Source organism: Poecilia mexicana, unplaced genomic scaffold (assembly GCF_051168715.1).
Source record: "Poecilia mexicana isolate PSO_F unplaced genomic scaffold, ASM5116871v1 scaffold_1, whole genome shotgun sequence".
In the NCBI taxonomy this organism is placed as follows: Eukaryota; Metazoa; Chordata; class Actinopteri; order Cyprinodontiformes; family Poeciliidae; genus Poecilia; species Poecilia mexicana.
In genome coordinates, this window is record NW_028263370.1 from 8485917 (window position 1) to 8501025 (window position 15109).

Below are 15109 nucleotides of genomic sequence, written 5' to 3' on the forward strand. Positions count from 1 at the left end.
TGGCTTGTGGTAGATTGTAGAGAGAGTTTATTTTTGACTGTCCTTTTTCCAGTTTTCCATAAGGGTCAGACACACAACTAATCCTGTCAACATATTTACCCACCTGAGCTGTTGATCTCTGGTCTCCTTCAGAGTTATGCATGCATCTTGGCAGCTTCCCTGATAAATACTCTCCTTTTCCAGGCAGTAAATGTAGCCAGATGGTATCGTCTTTGTGGGTTGTGCAATGCTCTTTCCATTTTCAGTTGATGGGTTTAACCCTAGGTATATTTTGTTATAAACTAGCTACTGTAAACCTCTCCACCACTTTTACCCCAACCTGTCTGCTGTGCTGATTTCTTGGTCTTAGCATTGTTTGACTTGTAAGAAACCTCTGGCGTCGTCACAGAACAGTCATAGTTATAGAGGGATAAAATTACACACAGACTATATTTACACATTAGACAGCAGAAGGTAATTGGTTGCATTGGATTTTATTTAGGGTTATTTAAAATCGCACAGATTTTACCATAAATGTTCTGCTTTTCCAAGTGAAAATTAGTATAATTATATATTTTTTAATATTTAATACAGAAATGTTATATTTTTAGTCGTGTTTTTCAGATAGCTGAATAAGCATCCACCTACAGTAGGTAGATCCTTATTTTTAATTCATGGATTTTGCTTTTTTTTTGTTCTTCAAAACAATTTATATTGGTCAGATGATATTTAACTTATTGCTTCAATACCATTGTTCAGCGCTCTTTCGGGTGCATTTGCTGGGAGACACATTTTGAAAAATCAACTTCTCATATATATTTTAATGTACCAGATCGATGTGAAGTTTATTACCAGTAGCACTTTTACTAAAATAGTTCTATATAGAGTGCATTTGCAATCAGTATAGAGTGCAACCGCCGTAAATCCACTCTCGGAAAAGAACACCTATTCTATCCTATTTGCTTATTTAATCTGGCAGACTGATCAACACGTTACCTACCCATCATTAGCTGAGGTGTGAGCCAAAACAGAAAAACAGACGCAAACTATACAACACACTTTGGACAGGCTATGCACTTCCTTTATTACAGGTCTCCCTATGGGCAGCCTTCAGACCAGATGACCACTCATTCATCTGCAGCAGCAAACAAACGTTTAAACAAATGCCTACTCAGAGTATTTGTGCAACAATCACACAGCTCTACATGAGCGCCCGTGTAGTCTACATCAGTATACTCACTAATGAGGTGCAGTCATTGCTCCCCGGGTGATACGGATGATAAATGTGCTCCAATTGCATGTGCAGCTCAGACATTCAGTCTGCGTTTAATGATGGATTGGGGTCAGAAATGCAGGTTGCATAAGTGAGGCGGTGGCCAACCAGACAAAGAAAGGAACACAGGAGATTTTTCTTTTTAATAGTGCCAGGGCTTTCTCCTGCCACGCCATGAGTGCTGGGGAGTGTCCACCTGAGGGAGCTGTAACAAAGGACAAAACCATGAACACATCCTAGTGATCAGAAGTAGAAAGTTGACAAAAGTTCTGCACTGAAGAAGACTTGCTAACAACCTGGCATTTGCCGACATAGATATGAAAATGGTTAGGGCAGAGTTTATTACACACACGTCCATTTGGATCCTTTTTTAGATTATATTACTAAGGGGGGAGAGGAGAATATGGCTATGAGAAACAAAAAGTCAAAAGTGACATGCTATGAAGAACAAAAAATGAAAATAATTTTGATACACAAATAAAATTCACAAGTCACACTTGTGGAAACATCTCCACAGTCTGGTGTGGGGATGGTTGCCTAAATGCACCAGGGCAATTTTACTCTGCAAAAAGTATATCTCAATATTGTATTCTAATTGCAAGATTGATTTCATTAAATTGCATCAAAGTAGACAGGCCACTTCCATGGAAAGAGAGCCTGTGCTTGTATGTCCTTCACCCATTTGGATTATTTGTGTCTGAGTAGGTGTGCAGCTGCGTGTCTGTGTTGAGCAGTATGAAAATCTCCTAAAGGTGAAAAGTTGCTAGAATGGTGCAAAGGGTGGAAAGCTTGCAACACTCAGAGGTTAAGACCAGAAGAAGGCAAATTGCAGAAAGACACCAACTCAGAGCAGTCATACAGCCATCACAAAGGCATGTTGTCAGTGACACTCAGGAGAATCAGACCAAAGAGGCACAGATAGAGAAGGAAAGGCACTGAACCCCCGCCTCAGCACCACTTCCATGTCCCACAGTGCAGAACAAGACTGGAACCCCACTCCACTGGCAGCCAGGCTCCTGCACAAGGCCCCAGTAACCCCCACACCACCCTCCAGGATCCCAGAATGACCAAGGGAGGGAGAGCACAGTACCATTTTCCATTGTGACCAATATTAGGGATTCCCACCATAGCCTAGCTTAGGCACAGGCTGAGAACCCATCATGCTCAGACATAGACCAAACTGCCACAAAAAGAACACGCAGCCCCCCCAAACCAACCATCCCGAAAAGATGTCATCAGAGATCCCAGGCCATTCCTACCTGGTCGAACCAGCGGCTTTTGTTTATGTGTTAAAGCAAGAAAGCTGCTAAAGATATAAAAGACAACAGCCATGCCCAGATTAGCTCCTCCTTCCTTTGGAAAATAATTTCTAATAATTAGTAAACCTGCACAAGGAAATTCATTGTCACAGATTTGAATATTCTTTACCCTGCAACAGAAATGTTACCTTGAATGTTTAAACTTTGTGAATACCAAACCAAATTAGTCATTCGTGCACAAGATTCAACACTTAGAAGAGCTCTTGATGCCTCCCACCTTCTCACTGGTAGAACTTAATCTCTGTGTCCACACAATCAAAGAACAGGTCCCCCAGTTCGTCTCCTGGTATCTCTCCGCTGAGCATGGCTGAGATCTCGCTCAGACACTGCGACTCCAGATCCCTCAGGATGTCGTAGACGGCTAAACCTTCATCCTGCGGCAGATGCACGACACACACAGAACACCACCTGGGTCAGATGGTACTCATAAATCATTTGCTTAAGCTTACAGAAGCAGCGGCAATCTGACTGATCCGCAAAACGCAGTAAAGCTCCTGTATGTTAAAATGAAGTGAATTCAGAGAGATTTGTACTTTCGTTGTCCAAGTCTGACACATTTGTTGGAGATCTTTAGAAAATAGTCTTTAAAAACTTGACATTTAGATATCTGTAATTAGGGCTGAAACGATTCCTCGAATGATTCGAGTACCTCGATTACTAAAATTCCTCGAGGAAAATTTACCTGCCTCGAAGCTTCGTTAATTTATGTTTTATTAGTTAGCGCACCGTGTTCCGGCCGGGACTTCATTTGCGTTGCGCGGAGCTCTCACTTCCGCCTCTGAGTTGTTGACAAAAGCTAAGTCTCAGCGGCATAAAGTCCAATCTTCAAGATTGTCCCGTGGGGATTTTATTGATTGATGATAATGCCCGACTTTTTATCGTTTTTGGGGAACCAATAAGCATCCTTAAAATGACTGGGGAATGCCTGGAGTACGGCAGCATTTCTCCTGCGGGGCTGCTGGTTGAAAGCGAACGGCGGGAAGAGCGCTGAGGTGAGCGGATAGACTGAACAGGGCGGGCGGCTGAGTAGCTGATGCTTACCGTGTAAATGTAGCTTTACCGACGAACCGCACAATAAATTTCATATCCCGGTCTGAAGAAACGGGTGGCGGAGCGCATCGTACATGGCTGGTAGATGAGTTTCTGAGTGTGACTAGTGAAGGTGTCGTAAATATCCCGTATTGCTTCCCCCCGTGTTCGTCCCCCGGTCTAACGGTTCGTCAGTCCGCTGGTCTATTTCCTCCCCTCCACCCCATCTTACGTTCGTTCATTCGCCCTCTCCTCCCACTCCAGGCGGCATTTCCCGTATTTTCAAACCCAAAGCGTGACAGGTTAGGTGGCAAGGTGAGTTTAATTAATCTATTAAACTCACTGAAGATGAATACATAAACTAAAAGCTGGATTGTAGACATTTTTATAAGCATATTTGTGAGCCTGCCTCTTTGTTATTAAATTCAATATAATTTCAGATTTTTCTATAACTTTTCTTCTGGTTAACTTAGAAAGTGAGCTATTATTGTTACAGGTTAGTTTTCTAAACTACAAAAAAGCAACTGTTAGGGATGCTCAAATATGAAAAATTGGACTGATATTGATATCTGATTGTAACACCGGTATTATGCCAGATTTACCAATATTTCATTTTAGAATTTTTTTTTATCCGATTACTCGATTAATCGTAAGAATAATCGATAGATTACTCGATTACTAAAATATTCGTTTACAACAGCCCTATCTGTAATTGTTGTTTTTCAAAAAACAATCTTTCATATTGTTTTTTTTTTTTTTAGCAGTGTGATTTTATCAAGAAACACCAAACTTCCTGAATCTAACTCAGCTAAACATCCACAGCTGTGGAAATATTAACAGCAGAAACACAACTGTTGTTGAGCAATCTCTGTTTCCTCTCAACAACTGATGTGCTGTAAAGGAAAAGGCTGAGACTGATACCTCCAAATGTGTTAATAAAACTGTGATATGATAGTAGAAAAAATATTTTTTGGATGAGTGGATGTTCTTATACCTCTTATGTCACTGTAAAAAAACAAAATAAACTTTTATCCCTGGAGTCCCCATGAAAGAACATCTGCTGTTTAAATATTTGGGTTTGTAGTTGGTGGTTATCTTACAGTCTCATTTCCTTTTTAACTTAAGCCTGTTTTGTTTTTTGTTTTTTGTTTTTTTTGCTCTCCACACACCTGGTTTTCATTTCTAATTACTGCACATGCTTTACTTTAATTGCCGTCTTCTGAGAGTATATTTTCTGCTTGGCTTCCTTTGTCAAACACCAGGTTTATACGGTAAACTTTAAGTTATTTTCCAAGGAGCCATGTCAGTTGTAGTTTAAACGAACATCATGGATCTGAATTTTCGAACAGACTTTGTTAGATCTGGTCAAATTAACAACTTGTACTCAAGTTGATGTCCAGACAACATGATGATGCACTTACGCGTGAAAACCTAACAACTTGAATAAATTACAATTCTCCAAGGAAGTGCAAGACAGAACTCCCCGACAACGATGTAACAGACTCAGGTGGGTTATTATCTTAATAAATGAAAATATCATTAGAAACTGCTCTTCACTCAAGTTTTCTATTCTTTATATTAAAATTAGTTACACAATCTGAAACAAGACTGATTTAAAAAAAATTAAAGAGGAAAGACTTTCAGTTTGCACAGGTCATACCTGCATTTCATTAGTGTTGAATCATGTGATAAGTTATGGTAGTTTGATACCTTTACAGCTTTTTATCATAACAGCTCTTTTCTTTTTTTTTATCGTAATGTATTATACACACAAATACTGCCTTGGTCATCTTTCTAAACCAAGGTCCCTGAACTTTTAATCATTTTTAAATTAAAATAAAGGTATGAGATCATTCTGAGTGAAATAAACACCTCATGGGTTATTTTAGATTCTTGTTATAGTGAGTAATGTCAGTCCAAACGGGGCACTGGACTGTCTGTGACCTGTTTACCTTCTAAATTACACACTGAATCTCAGACAGGACATTAGCTAAAAAAACCTACAGCCAAAAAAAAAAAAGAAAAAAAAAAAAAAACCTCTGCTCTTTGGAGACATTCTTCATGGCCTTCTTAGACAAGTGATACCTTTAGTTACTTTATAAAGTTATCTTAGCTCATCTGCATCTTGTCTACTGTGAGGAAATTTTGGATGTGCGACTCCTGTAGACATTATCCACTAGATTAAACCGGTTAAGCAGGAACCAGAACCGTAATAAATAGAAATAGACATTATATATAATCTCAAAGCATAACTCAAAATTCAGTATGAGAGATTTGAGCTTTTCTGAAATTACTCACTAGTTTGCGAACATTGAGGCTAAATAGCAATTTACAGATATGAGGTGGAGTTACAAATTTGCAAACTGGTGAACCCACCATAAGCAACCATTCAGTAAACATAGCAATTTTAAATGTCATCTAGCAGTCACTGTCAAACTTGGGCTTTATTTATTCGAGTCTGTGCCTATAGTGGCCAATATGCCACTTAAACATACAATTGAAGATCAAATTTAAAGTAGTTTCTTTGCTAAGATGTTTACTATGTTGTGTTGGAACAGCTGAAATGCCAAGATCCAATTTCCGTGTAACTGGGATGTTGTTAACGTCCAGCACAGATGGTCTCTGTCAAAAAGGTTAATAATATCGTAAGTCGTTCCCCCACCGGTTTGGTCTCCATGGTGTTGAGCGCCACCTGGTGGGCCTTGTAGAGATCGTGTCTGCGATCCACCCGGCTCTGAAAGCGCGGCTGCTTCCTGACGGGGTCGCTTGGTCCAAACTGCGGAGAGACCACCCTCAGGACCGGGGTGGGACAATCCGAGAATATAAAAGGCTTGAATATAGACCTGAGGAGGTGTTGGGTGTTGGTGAGGGGGAAACAGAGATTGATAGATTCATAAGACAAAGAGAGTACGCTGATGTGGAGCAGCCTATAGAGTCATTTTAAAGTCAAACCCAAGACTTGGTATTTTCTAGACAGATTCCAAAGAGTCCAACTGCTTCTTGCTGTAGCTTGAGACAAACCTGGATGGGTCTGGGGTGGCAGTGAAGAAGTGAATGCAGGGAAGGCTAGCGTCTCTGGGCAGGACAGACACCATGCTGCCTGTGGTGCAAAATCCTCCAGAGTCCATGCAGATGCCGCTGGGTTTATCCCTCAGAATGGTCATCATCACCTCCGCCGTCACTGAGCCTGAACAACACAAAGCGATCAGCATCTTTACTGGGTTTCATTGCACAGATTCGCATTTACAAATGCCATAACTAAAAGAATGATGAATGAAAGTCATAAAAATGGTACTGTGGGACATTTACCATCGTGCTGTTGGAGCAGTTCTGTGCCTCCCTTGTAGCGCTTCTTGGCCAGCTCCATCCTGGCCGGAGGGTTTTCAGGACTAAACACCTGAGAGAAGTTGAACTCTCCCTGGCCATCCCACCAGCCCTGGTCCTTGGCCACGCTTCGTAGCTCTGGATGCTCTGCTGAGATCTCAGTGTGGATGGTTAATTGATTGGAAATGTTCTTTACGCCCTCTGAAAAGACAAGACATGTTTTGTTTTTTTTAATTATCAGGCCTAAATAAAATCCAGAATCTTTCTTCCTTCAAAACGTTAGCTTCACTAATTACTGAGAAAGTCCACACATATTCCCTGGCCTGACAGGATGTGTAATCCATGCAACATCAGAGATTGATCCTTTAAGCAGAATTTGCCCAAAAAGTGAGAGTGAGCATGCAAAAGGGCATACATCATCAATTTTAAAACTTATCCTTTTCAATTGTGTTCAGACTTGTTGCTCATTGCATTCATTTTCATGACCAAAATTGAGTAATAATTAAAAAGGAAGGGAACAAGCAAGAGCAAGGCAGCCGAGATCCCAGCTCAAAGTTTCTGAAGAATTATGATGTAACACTTAGAAAGTCATATCCAGGCATTAGTGCAAACCCAAGACAAAATAGTGGTGATAGTTAAGTCTATTAAAGGTCAAAAAACAATGTAGTTTTTGCACTTAACTTTTTTTTTTTTTTAGAAGATTATCAGCCACATCCGTCACACCATGTGGTCTGACACATAATTTCTGTAGTTAGTTTAGTTTGTTGACCCTAAATACTCACTGTAAGCTCATGTTTTACATTTGGTTGATGAAAGCGAAATTACAATACTGACATGCAATCAGACTGCAGCTACAAATGTGTTTTCCTCCATTTAGCTCAGGCACGAGGAAAAGGACACAAGGACTCTAAAGGAGGTTTAGAGTCCCAGTTAAACGGCGTTTAACTGAAAAATCTGGAGGTTCAGAGTCCTTGTCAAATGGCGTTTTGACTAAAAATCTGGATCTTTTTTTTTTCAAATTCCAATCATTTTTTTCAAAATCTCTTTCTCCTTCTTACTGTTTATTCAATGTCACATGTTGTAAAGCACTTTGAAATGCCTTGCTGCTGAAATGTGCTATACAAATAAAATTTGATTGATTGATGATGCAGCTGAAGCTAATTATCATGGCAATTTATGCAGGAGGATCATCTGGTGATTATTTAATGATATGTGGACCTAAGCAACGTTTTGTGCTGAGACAGGACATAAAATGGAAATCCCTGTATAACTCCAGATGATGTTGCCATCCATATATGGCAATCATGTCCTGTTTTTAACAAGTGAGGGTCTAGCAAAAGCTTTTTGTAGATAAAAAATGCTTTCAAACTTACAAGCCTGATTTGAAGAACAATCGAAAGGTCGATTAGGACTTATTTGTGCTTAATACTTTCAAAAATGTGTAGGATTTATGGCTCTAAAAACCAATATGTTCCCTCTAAAAACTGACCTGAGACTTTCTGCGCCACCCAGAGTCTCCCAGCGGTTTCGAGCACCCAGGCCTCACTGCGGTCCACCAGGAGGAAGGTGTTGTGGTAGCTGAAGGGTTCTGGTTCCTCCTTGCACTGCCCGCCCTGGCCATGCTGCTCCAAGAGGCCAGTGATGACTGTCAGTGCTGCCCAGGCACTGTCGCCACGTTCCAGCCCGAGCCTGAAGGTCAAACCCAAGCTGATCACTGAAATGCAGTTTGGGGGCTATGCTTATGTAGAGAGTGTTTGGATTGTGGTTCTTCTTGGTTTGAGGCAGCTCTGAAAGCTAGAGGAGTATTTTCCTATGCAAATATGAATCGATATGAGCCACACTCAGCTTACTCAGCTTAAATTAGCCATCACAACATGCACATGACAATCTACACAGCTCTACAAAGAGGATTACTTTCTCCAAGTGTACAATATTCAATAACAATGAAATATTGGTAACTTTTAATGTTTTATCAAAATGAATCCGAGTAATTTGTAAATGCTTCAGCAGCTCACCGGACAAGGTCCATGCCCAGCAAAGCCTCTCCAGGGACCACAGGCTCTCGGGTCCAGACTGCCTCGTTCCCAATGCACACTCCTTGGTCATTAGCTCCCATTTCGGCGCCCCACAGCCAGGCTGGTTTACTGAGGACGACGGCATAGGTCCTCTCCACTTGAGGGATCTGGATGTACGTGCACTGCAGAAAAAAAATTATTAATGGGAGAACAAAACCACCTTTGATTAGATGGCAACTATTAGACTACAATCCTAAAGACTGAAAGATGTGAGGGAAAAAGGTTTCTCTCTTCTGTATCAAAAGGTATTTGAGGAAAGCTCGTCTTAAAACCCATCTATTTTACTTGGCTTTCAACTCCAGCAGGATCTTGTTTTAAATTGTATGTTTTTTTAAACTGTAAGAGTTTTTCTTTATTTTTTATTTTTTTGTTTTTTTTATTGTTATGTTGTGTTTTAATGTACAGCACTTTGTATCAGATGTGGTTGTTTTAAAATGCTTTATAAATAAAGCTGGTATGGTATGGTAAAAGTGGAACCTTCGGTAAAGAATTTCAAGAAATAGCATCACAAGTGAGGCAAAACATAGCAGTATTTCCAGCAGGACTAACTGAGAAACGAGATGTACAGTCCTGGGTACAGCTAAAACCCGGATCTTGACCTCATTGAGTTGGAACGGTGTAGCTTTAGACATGTTCTATATGTAGGAAACCCCTAAACATCTCACAGCAAATCTGAGTGGGGGAAAAATGTTCCTAAGAACAATGTTATAGAAGAGTAAGTCATGGCTACAGGAAGCACTGACACTAAGCTAATTTGGAGCTAAGGTGTTCTAGATTGATGTTAGGGTTTTATTTAAAAGCTAGGTTAATTCGGGTATTATTTGTAATTAGACAACATTCCAATGATAAACAATTCTATAAATGAAGATTTTAACTTTTTTTTTTTTTTAATGAATGAATATTTCATGGGGTGCTCTAACATTTGTACATCCACGTATTTCCTGAAAGGTATTCATTGTGTTTGAAATTAAAGGACACTTTTGGTTGCATTTAAATGTCACGTCAGTTTTGACATTACTCCACCAGAAGGCTGACGTCACCACATCAGGAGGATGGCGGGACATGAGCATTAATGAGGCTTTAAAATGACCGAATTACCAAACTATGGATACCGATATCTCAAATGCGCTGACGAGAGGGACTGATGCCTGTATTGACTTAAACTGCTTTCACCTATGAACACTGTGGATGGTCATAAATATGCAGTACGTTCAGCTTGTTTGCGACTTTTTCTGCTGTTGCTGTTCAGACACGTACTTCACAGTATGAGGTTTTTCGCTGGAGATGAGCTCTAACAGCACAAAAATGCAAATACGATGGGGGTGGAGGGTGGCTGTGGTCTCTGTAAAAGTACTGTGTTTTCTTTATGCCGTGTCAAGAACTGTGAATGGATTTTCTTGATTATGTCTTGCTTTGACAACAATATTACCAGCATTTAACGGCACCAACAGCTTGCAGCAAAAGGCGGTAAAATATTTACGTGGCGGAGCTGAAATGTTCTGCAAACGTTCCCAGTTTTATACATAAAAAAAAAAAGTGAAAACCAGGTTTCCTTTTCCTTCCACTTCACAGTTATGCACTACTTTGAGAATGCCTGTCATGCAAAATCTCAGTAAAACACGTTAAGGTTTGCGGTTGTGGCGGTGTGTGTGAAGGCTTGGAGTGCGAATACTTTCGTAAAACATTAAGCCACAAGAGCAGCCATTATCCAGTGCAACTATTGTTCAAAACAACTTCATTGAAATACAAGCCTGGCTCCCTGTAAATCCAAATCACTCCTCTGTGTATTTATTTATGGTTTTAAATGAACCGTGATGACCTTCTTGATCCCACTCTGCCAACCCACACTGATGGGTTAAAGAGGGAAAGGGGGCGCTTTGGCTGCAGCAGTAGTGGCCAGATTTACCTCCAGCGTGGATCCTGGAGGATGAGACGCTGCAGGGTGGTAGACCACCTCCTGCACCTCATCTCGGGGACGGTCTGAGTTCTTCCCAAAAATCACGTGGTCATCGCGAGAACCGGGGGGTAAAGAAACAAAACAATCACATGACATGGGAGCCTGTGCCATCCTGCAACAACAACAACAAGAGAAGAAAAAAAAAAAGCAAAAGAAACAGTGAGGAAGAGCTGCAGTTTAAAACATGCCAAATAAGCACTTTCTAGTGTAAACAACCCCGAGAGTCTGACAAGAGTGTTTGACATCCAGCACGAATGAGCGAGCCTCCGCCCTTTCACCAAAAAGTGCATGCGAGGCGTCAAGAGGAAGGGACCTCTCCGTTCCCCCCACTACTCGCAGAAGAAAGTCCGCTCCCGCCGGTGCACTGAACATCACGCACGGATTAGGTGGCAGTCTTGTGCAGAGCACTTCATTGACCGTAATCTCCACAAATCCGACCCCCATGTTGCTTTATTACCGCTCCTCGCACGCATTTGCCATCGCGAATCGCTTTCGATGCGGAAATAACGCGAGGGGGGAGAGCAAAAGGAAAAAGTGTGCCGAGGGACAGGAGCGGCGTGTTTAACGCAGCTCGCTGTTTGCGAACGGCACTGCTTATTACCGGAGATAAGGCCCTGCTGAGCTGCCACTGCCCGAGCTGTCGCTTCGGCTCTGCTTATTTCCAGGAAATAAGAGGGGGGGAGTTAATAATCGGAGGGAGTGGGGCTGGATTTGGACGGATCGCGGCGTCTGAAAACTACAACTAAGAGTGCAGTTGCGGGGATAATAAATTTACCTGTGTTTTTAATTTTTCGGTGGTGGGAGCGGACGGTCAGCGGGGAGAAGACAGGCAGGTTGTAGAAACCGAGTCACGTGACCGAGAAATCCAAAGGTCTGTACTTAAAGGTCTCGTCTCGTCTGGCCACAAACAGCTCATCGTCTGTCAGAGTCCAGTTCACAGTGATGATGCAGCTTTTTTTTCTTTCTTTCTTTTTTTTTTTCTTTTTATCACGGGTCTGTCTCTTACTGGCTGCAAACTCACAGCTGACGTCGCATTTGTAATCACGGGAATCCCTGCAAGTTTACACCAAAATGTGCAATCTTTGAAAAGCAAAGAGATATGTGTGAATCTGGTTACATAGCTGCTGTTAAGTCTTGCTTAAAATTTCAACCGTTATTGAATTGCGGCAAGAGGAAAGACAATGTCGAAAAATAAAGCAATTAAACGCTTTGTTTGCAATCAGCCAGTGTGGAACATGGTAGTGGCAGAATCGTGCTGTGTGGCGTCATGAGAACTTGGGATGGGGTGCATTTGTATTCTATGCTTCAGGTCTCTTATGAATTGATTTAACCCTGCTTTTTAGTTGCTTTTAGTTTGACCTTTGTTTATTTTATTTTAATCTCTGAAGGGTGTTCAATTTAGCTCCAGTTTATTTGCCACTTCTTTTCTGACTTCTCTTTTTTTTCCCCTTAATTTTTGTTGGTATGAGTCCATCTGTTACAGCTGCAAAATGACATTGTCTTGTAATACTATAGAAAATGTGCATATAAGATAAACCTGTGTTGAAAATTAGAGTTACAAATCTGTATGTGTTTGGAGGTCTATAAAAGAGACTGAGCAGGAATATTACTAATGATTCAACTAAAGTTCCTCTGGTTGTTATGAGACAGGCTTCAGTTTGAATTACTCATACACAACATCATAAATATTTTCCTGTCTGTTCACAGCCTAATATGTCTGTTTGTTTTGTTTGTTTTTTTTTGTTTGTTTGTTTTTGTTTCCTTTTCTGGACTTTGATTTTTTTTATTCTTTTGATTTTCCTAATTAAATTGACCATAAATTATTAACTTGGCAGTCTCCTGTCTGTGTTTGAGTCTTCCACATCCACAACAATTTTCAAAACTAATACTTCATATGTATCTAAACGTTACATTCCTACCAAAAAAGCATGGTGGTGGCAGCATCTTGCTCTGGGATGTCATATTCTAGAGCTCTGTGTGTTCATTTTGTATCTGTGTAGGGTACTTTAGGTTTTTAATATGTTGTTTAGTGTTTTATATTTATGGTTGTATGCTTTAGTTACTGATTTTCTTCATAGAACTTTGTTTCTGTTTTATTTTGGTTTTGTGCTTCCTGTGTTTTACTTATTCAGTTTCTCTGTCGCTCCTGTTTCTGAGTTTTATTGCTTTGTGTTTTTAGTCATTCTTGTTCTGGGTTACGGTCACTTTTGTTATTTTGAATCTCTCTCTTATTAAGTGCAAACATTATGAGAATCCCTACAAGTTTTTGCAAATCTGCATAATCTATGAAAAGGAATAATCAAGTGGTAACTGAAATATATCCTATTCAAATGAAAGAAAAAAAAAATAAATGAAGCTCATAACAGTCAAAAATCTCTATTTTCCCAATCAGGATTATTTTTTTTAAGTTAAAATAATAATTGTGAAGGTGACTTATATACTATTGATATGCAGGATTAGTAGGTTTTTGTGTTCATTAGATGCAATGTGAAGACAGATTTTATTTTACTAAGGACTTGTTTAGAAAGAAAGAAAAATCCCAGGAAGTGTTTTTCTATTATTGTTGGCAATGGTTAACAAAGCTGTCAGCTATCCACGTAACTCCAGTGATGGTTAACGTTCCTACATTTTTTTCAACAAGTGTGTGTGGTTTAGGTGGAAAGGTAGTGAGTTGTTTTCAGTTTTAACCACTAGATGTCACTGCATCCAATGCACTTGACCTTTAAAAAGTTAGAAAGCCCATTTTTTATTCCCACATAGTAACACAAGCAGATTACGATATAAATTAATCAATCAAAAAATATAATTAACACTCCATGTGGTAAAGAGTTATGTACCAGGATGTCTTTATGAAATCCAATGTAACAGTAAAAAAGGAAACTACAGTGCACATTTGCATCACTAGATTATATGAAATAAAAGTTGTACTACACCTGAGTACTAAGTGGAATAATACTGAGTGTAACAAGTTAAATATATGTTTATCTTTGCTGTATAAATAGGTCACAGTCTTTGGCTCAATGACACTGCTCCTGCACAGCACTGGTTTTTACCGGTCCCTGAATCCCCTGTTGGCTAATCAGTGTAATTAAAGTTTGTGTGTGGTGTCAGTAGTTTATTGAGTGGGTGTGTCCCCCCTCAGTGGTGTTTCATTGAATTATGTCGCTGGCACTCCCTGTCTCAGACTTTGGAGACACACTCAGTCCCCAGCACCGTCTAGCTACACTTTAGAAACCACTGATTGATTTTTAAGGGTCGAACCCTTGTGTTTTACCGGACATTGGTTATTTTCACAGTAACTGCTTCTGTAATGTTTGCAAAGAGTGGATCCCAGCCTACAGGAGATTTAAAAAAAAAAAAATCTGATTGTTTTTAAAACTTTAGTATCAAAGTTTAAAACATTCTCATCTTTTGCTGTATAAATAGGCTGAAGTTTGGCTTTGTGAAGCTTTTTCTGCATTGCAAGGCGGTGTGTATTGCTTATTTGCAGATCCAGTCAATAGAAATTGACACTCTTCTGTCACACAATAATAAAATGTTGCTTTATGGGGTGTCTGTTGAGGCCAAACTCAGTGTTTGGTATACAGTGGTACAGTGAACCCTTCACAGCTGTGGACTCAACTATTGGCAGATTTTTTTTTTTTTTTTTTTTCGTGGAATGTACCTTCTCAATATTTGCATAAAATCTGCTTATTTGAAAATAACTTTGTGGAGCATATGTAAAATATTTTAAAGTAAATGCACATAGCTGGAATATTAGGCCAGGAGTCTTCAACTCCTGTTCTCAAGGGCAGCTGTGCTGCAGCTTTTTAGATGTGTTCCTGGTCCTGTAAACTTGTGTCAAATGACTGAATTTGATGCAAGTGACTTGTGATCAAGTTCTCCAGAGTCCTGCTGTCCTCATGATTTAACTCAGGTTTGTTGAGACGGAGACGCATCTACAATTGTAGAACACCAACTGTTGAGGACTGGATTTCAAGACCTGTGACGTAAGCACAATGCTACTTAACAGATGCCCTGACCTGCAGAGCTGAATCATGTGCTTTGGGATGGTAGATCTAAACTTCTATGAACGCAGTACATAGTGTGTGCAACCGGAACCTAAACACAAAAGGCTCACCTCAACAACAAAGTTTCCTTCATTTTGGTTTTA

General features: G+C 40.1%; 1 protein-coding gene across 3 annotated transcripts; it reads right to left on the minus strand.

Moving 5' to 3' along the window:
* Positions 1 to 1038: 1038 nt before the first annotated feature.
* scrn2 (secernin 2) lies at positions 1039 to 12080 on the minus strand. Of its 3 annotated transcripts, none has more exons than XM_014993713.2 (9): positions 11732 to 12080; positions 10906 to 11068; positions 8940 to 9121; positions 8414 to 8613; positions 6910 to 7125; positions 6622 to 6787; positions 6263 to 6443; positions 2789 to 2945; positions 1039 to 1457 (listed from the first exon to the last, which is right to left on the minus strand). In XM_014993713.2, the coding sequence occupies exons 2-8, from the start codon at positions 11065 to 11067 to the stop codon at positions 2793 to 2795; spliced, it is 1260 nt and encodes a 419-aa protein (XP_014849199.1). In that variant the 5' UTR covers position 11068; positions 11732 to 12080; the 3' UTR covers positions 1039 to 1457; positions 2789 to 2792. The 3 variants fall into 3 exon arrangements, with proteins under 3 accessions (XP_014849199.1, XP_014849202.1, XP_014849204.1); XM_014993716.2 differs by lacking the exon at positions 11732 to 12080 and adding an exon at positions 11558 to 11620; XM_014993718.2 differs by lacking the exon at positions 10906 to 11068 and having other exon boundaries at positions 11732 to 12077.
* Between the last annotated feature and the right edge of the window lie 3029 nt (positions 12081 to 15109).

Coding starts and splice junctions, on each gene's coding strand:
- scrn2 (XM_014993713.2), bottom strand. CDS start 11,067: ATGGCACAGGCTCCCATGTCATGTGATTGTTTTGTTTCTTTACCCCCC. Junction 7,126..8,413: donor GGTGGCGCAGAAAGTCTCAG/GTCAGTTTTTAG, acceptor TTGTCTTTTCAG/AGGGCGTAAAGAACATTTCC. Junction 6,444..6,621: donor GCCACCCCAGACCCATCCAG/GTTTGTCTCAAG, acceptor ACACCTCCTCAG/GTCTATATTCAAGCCTTTTA.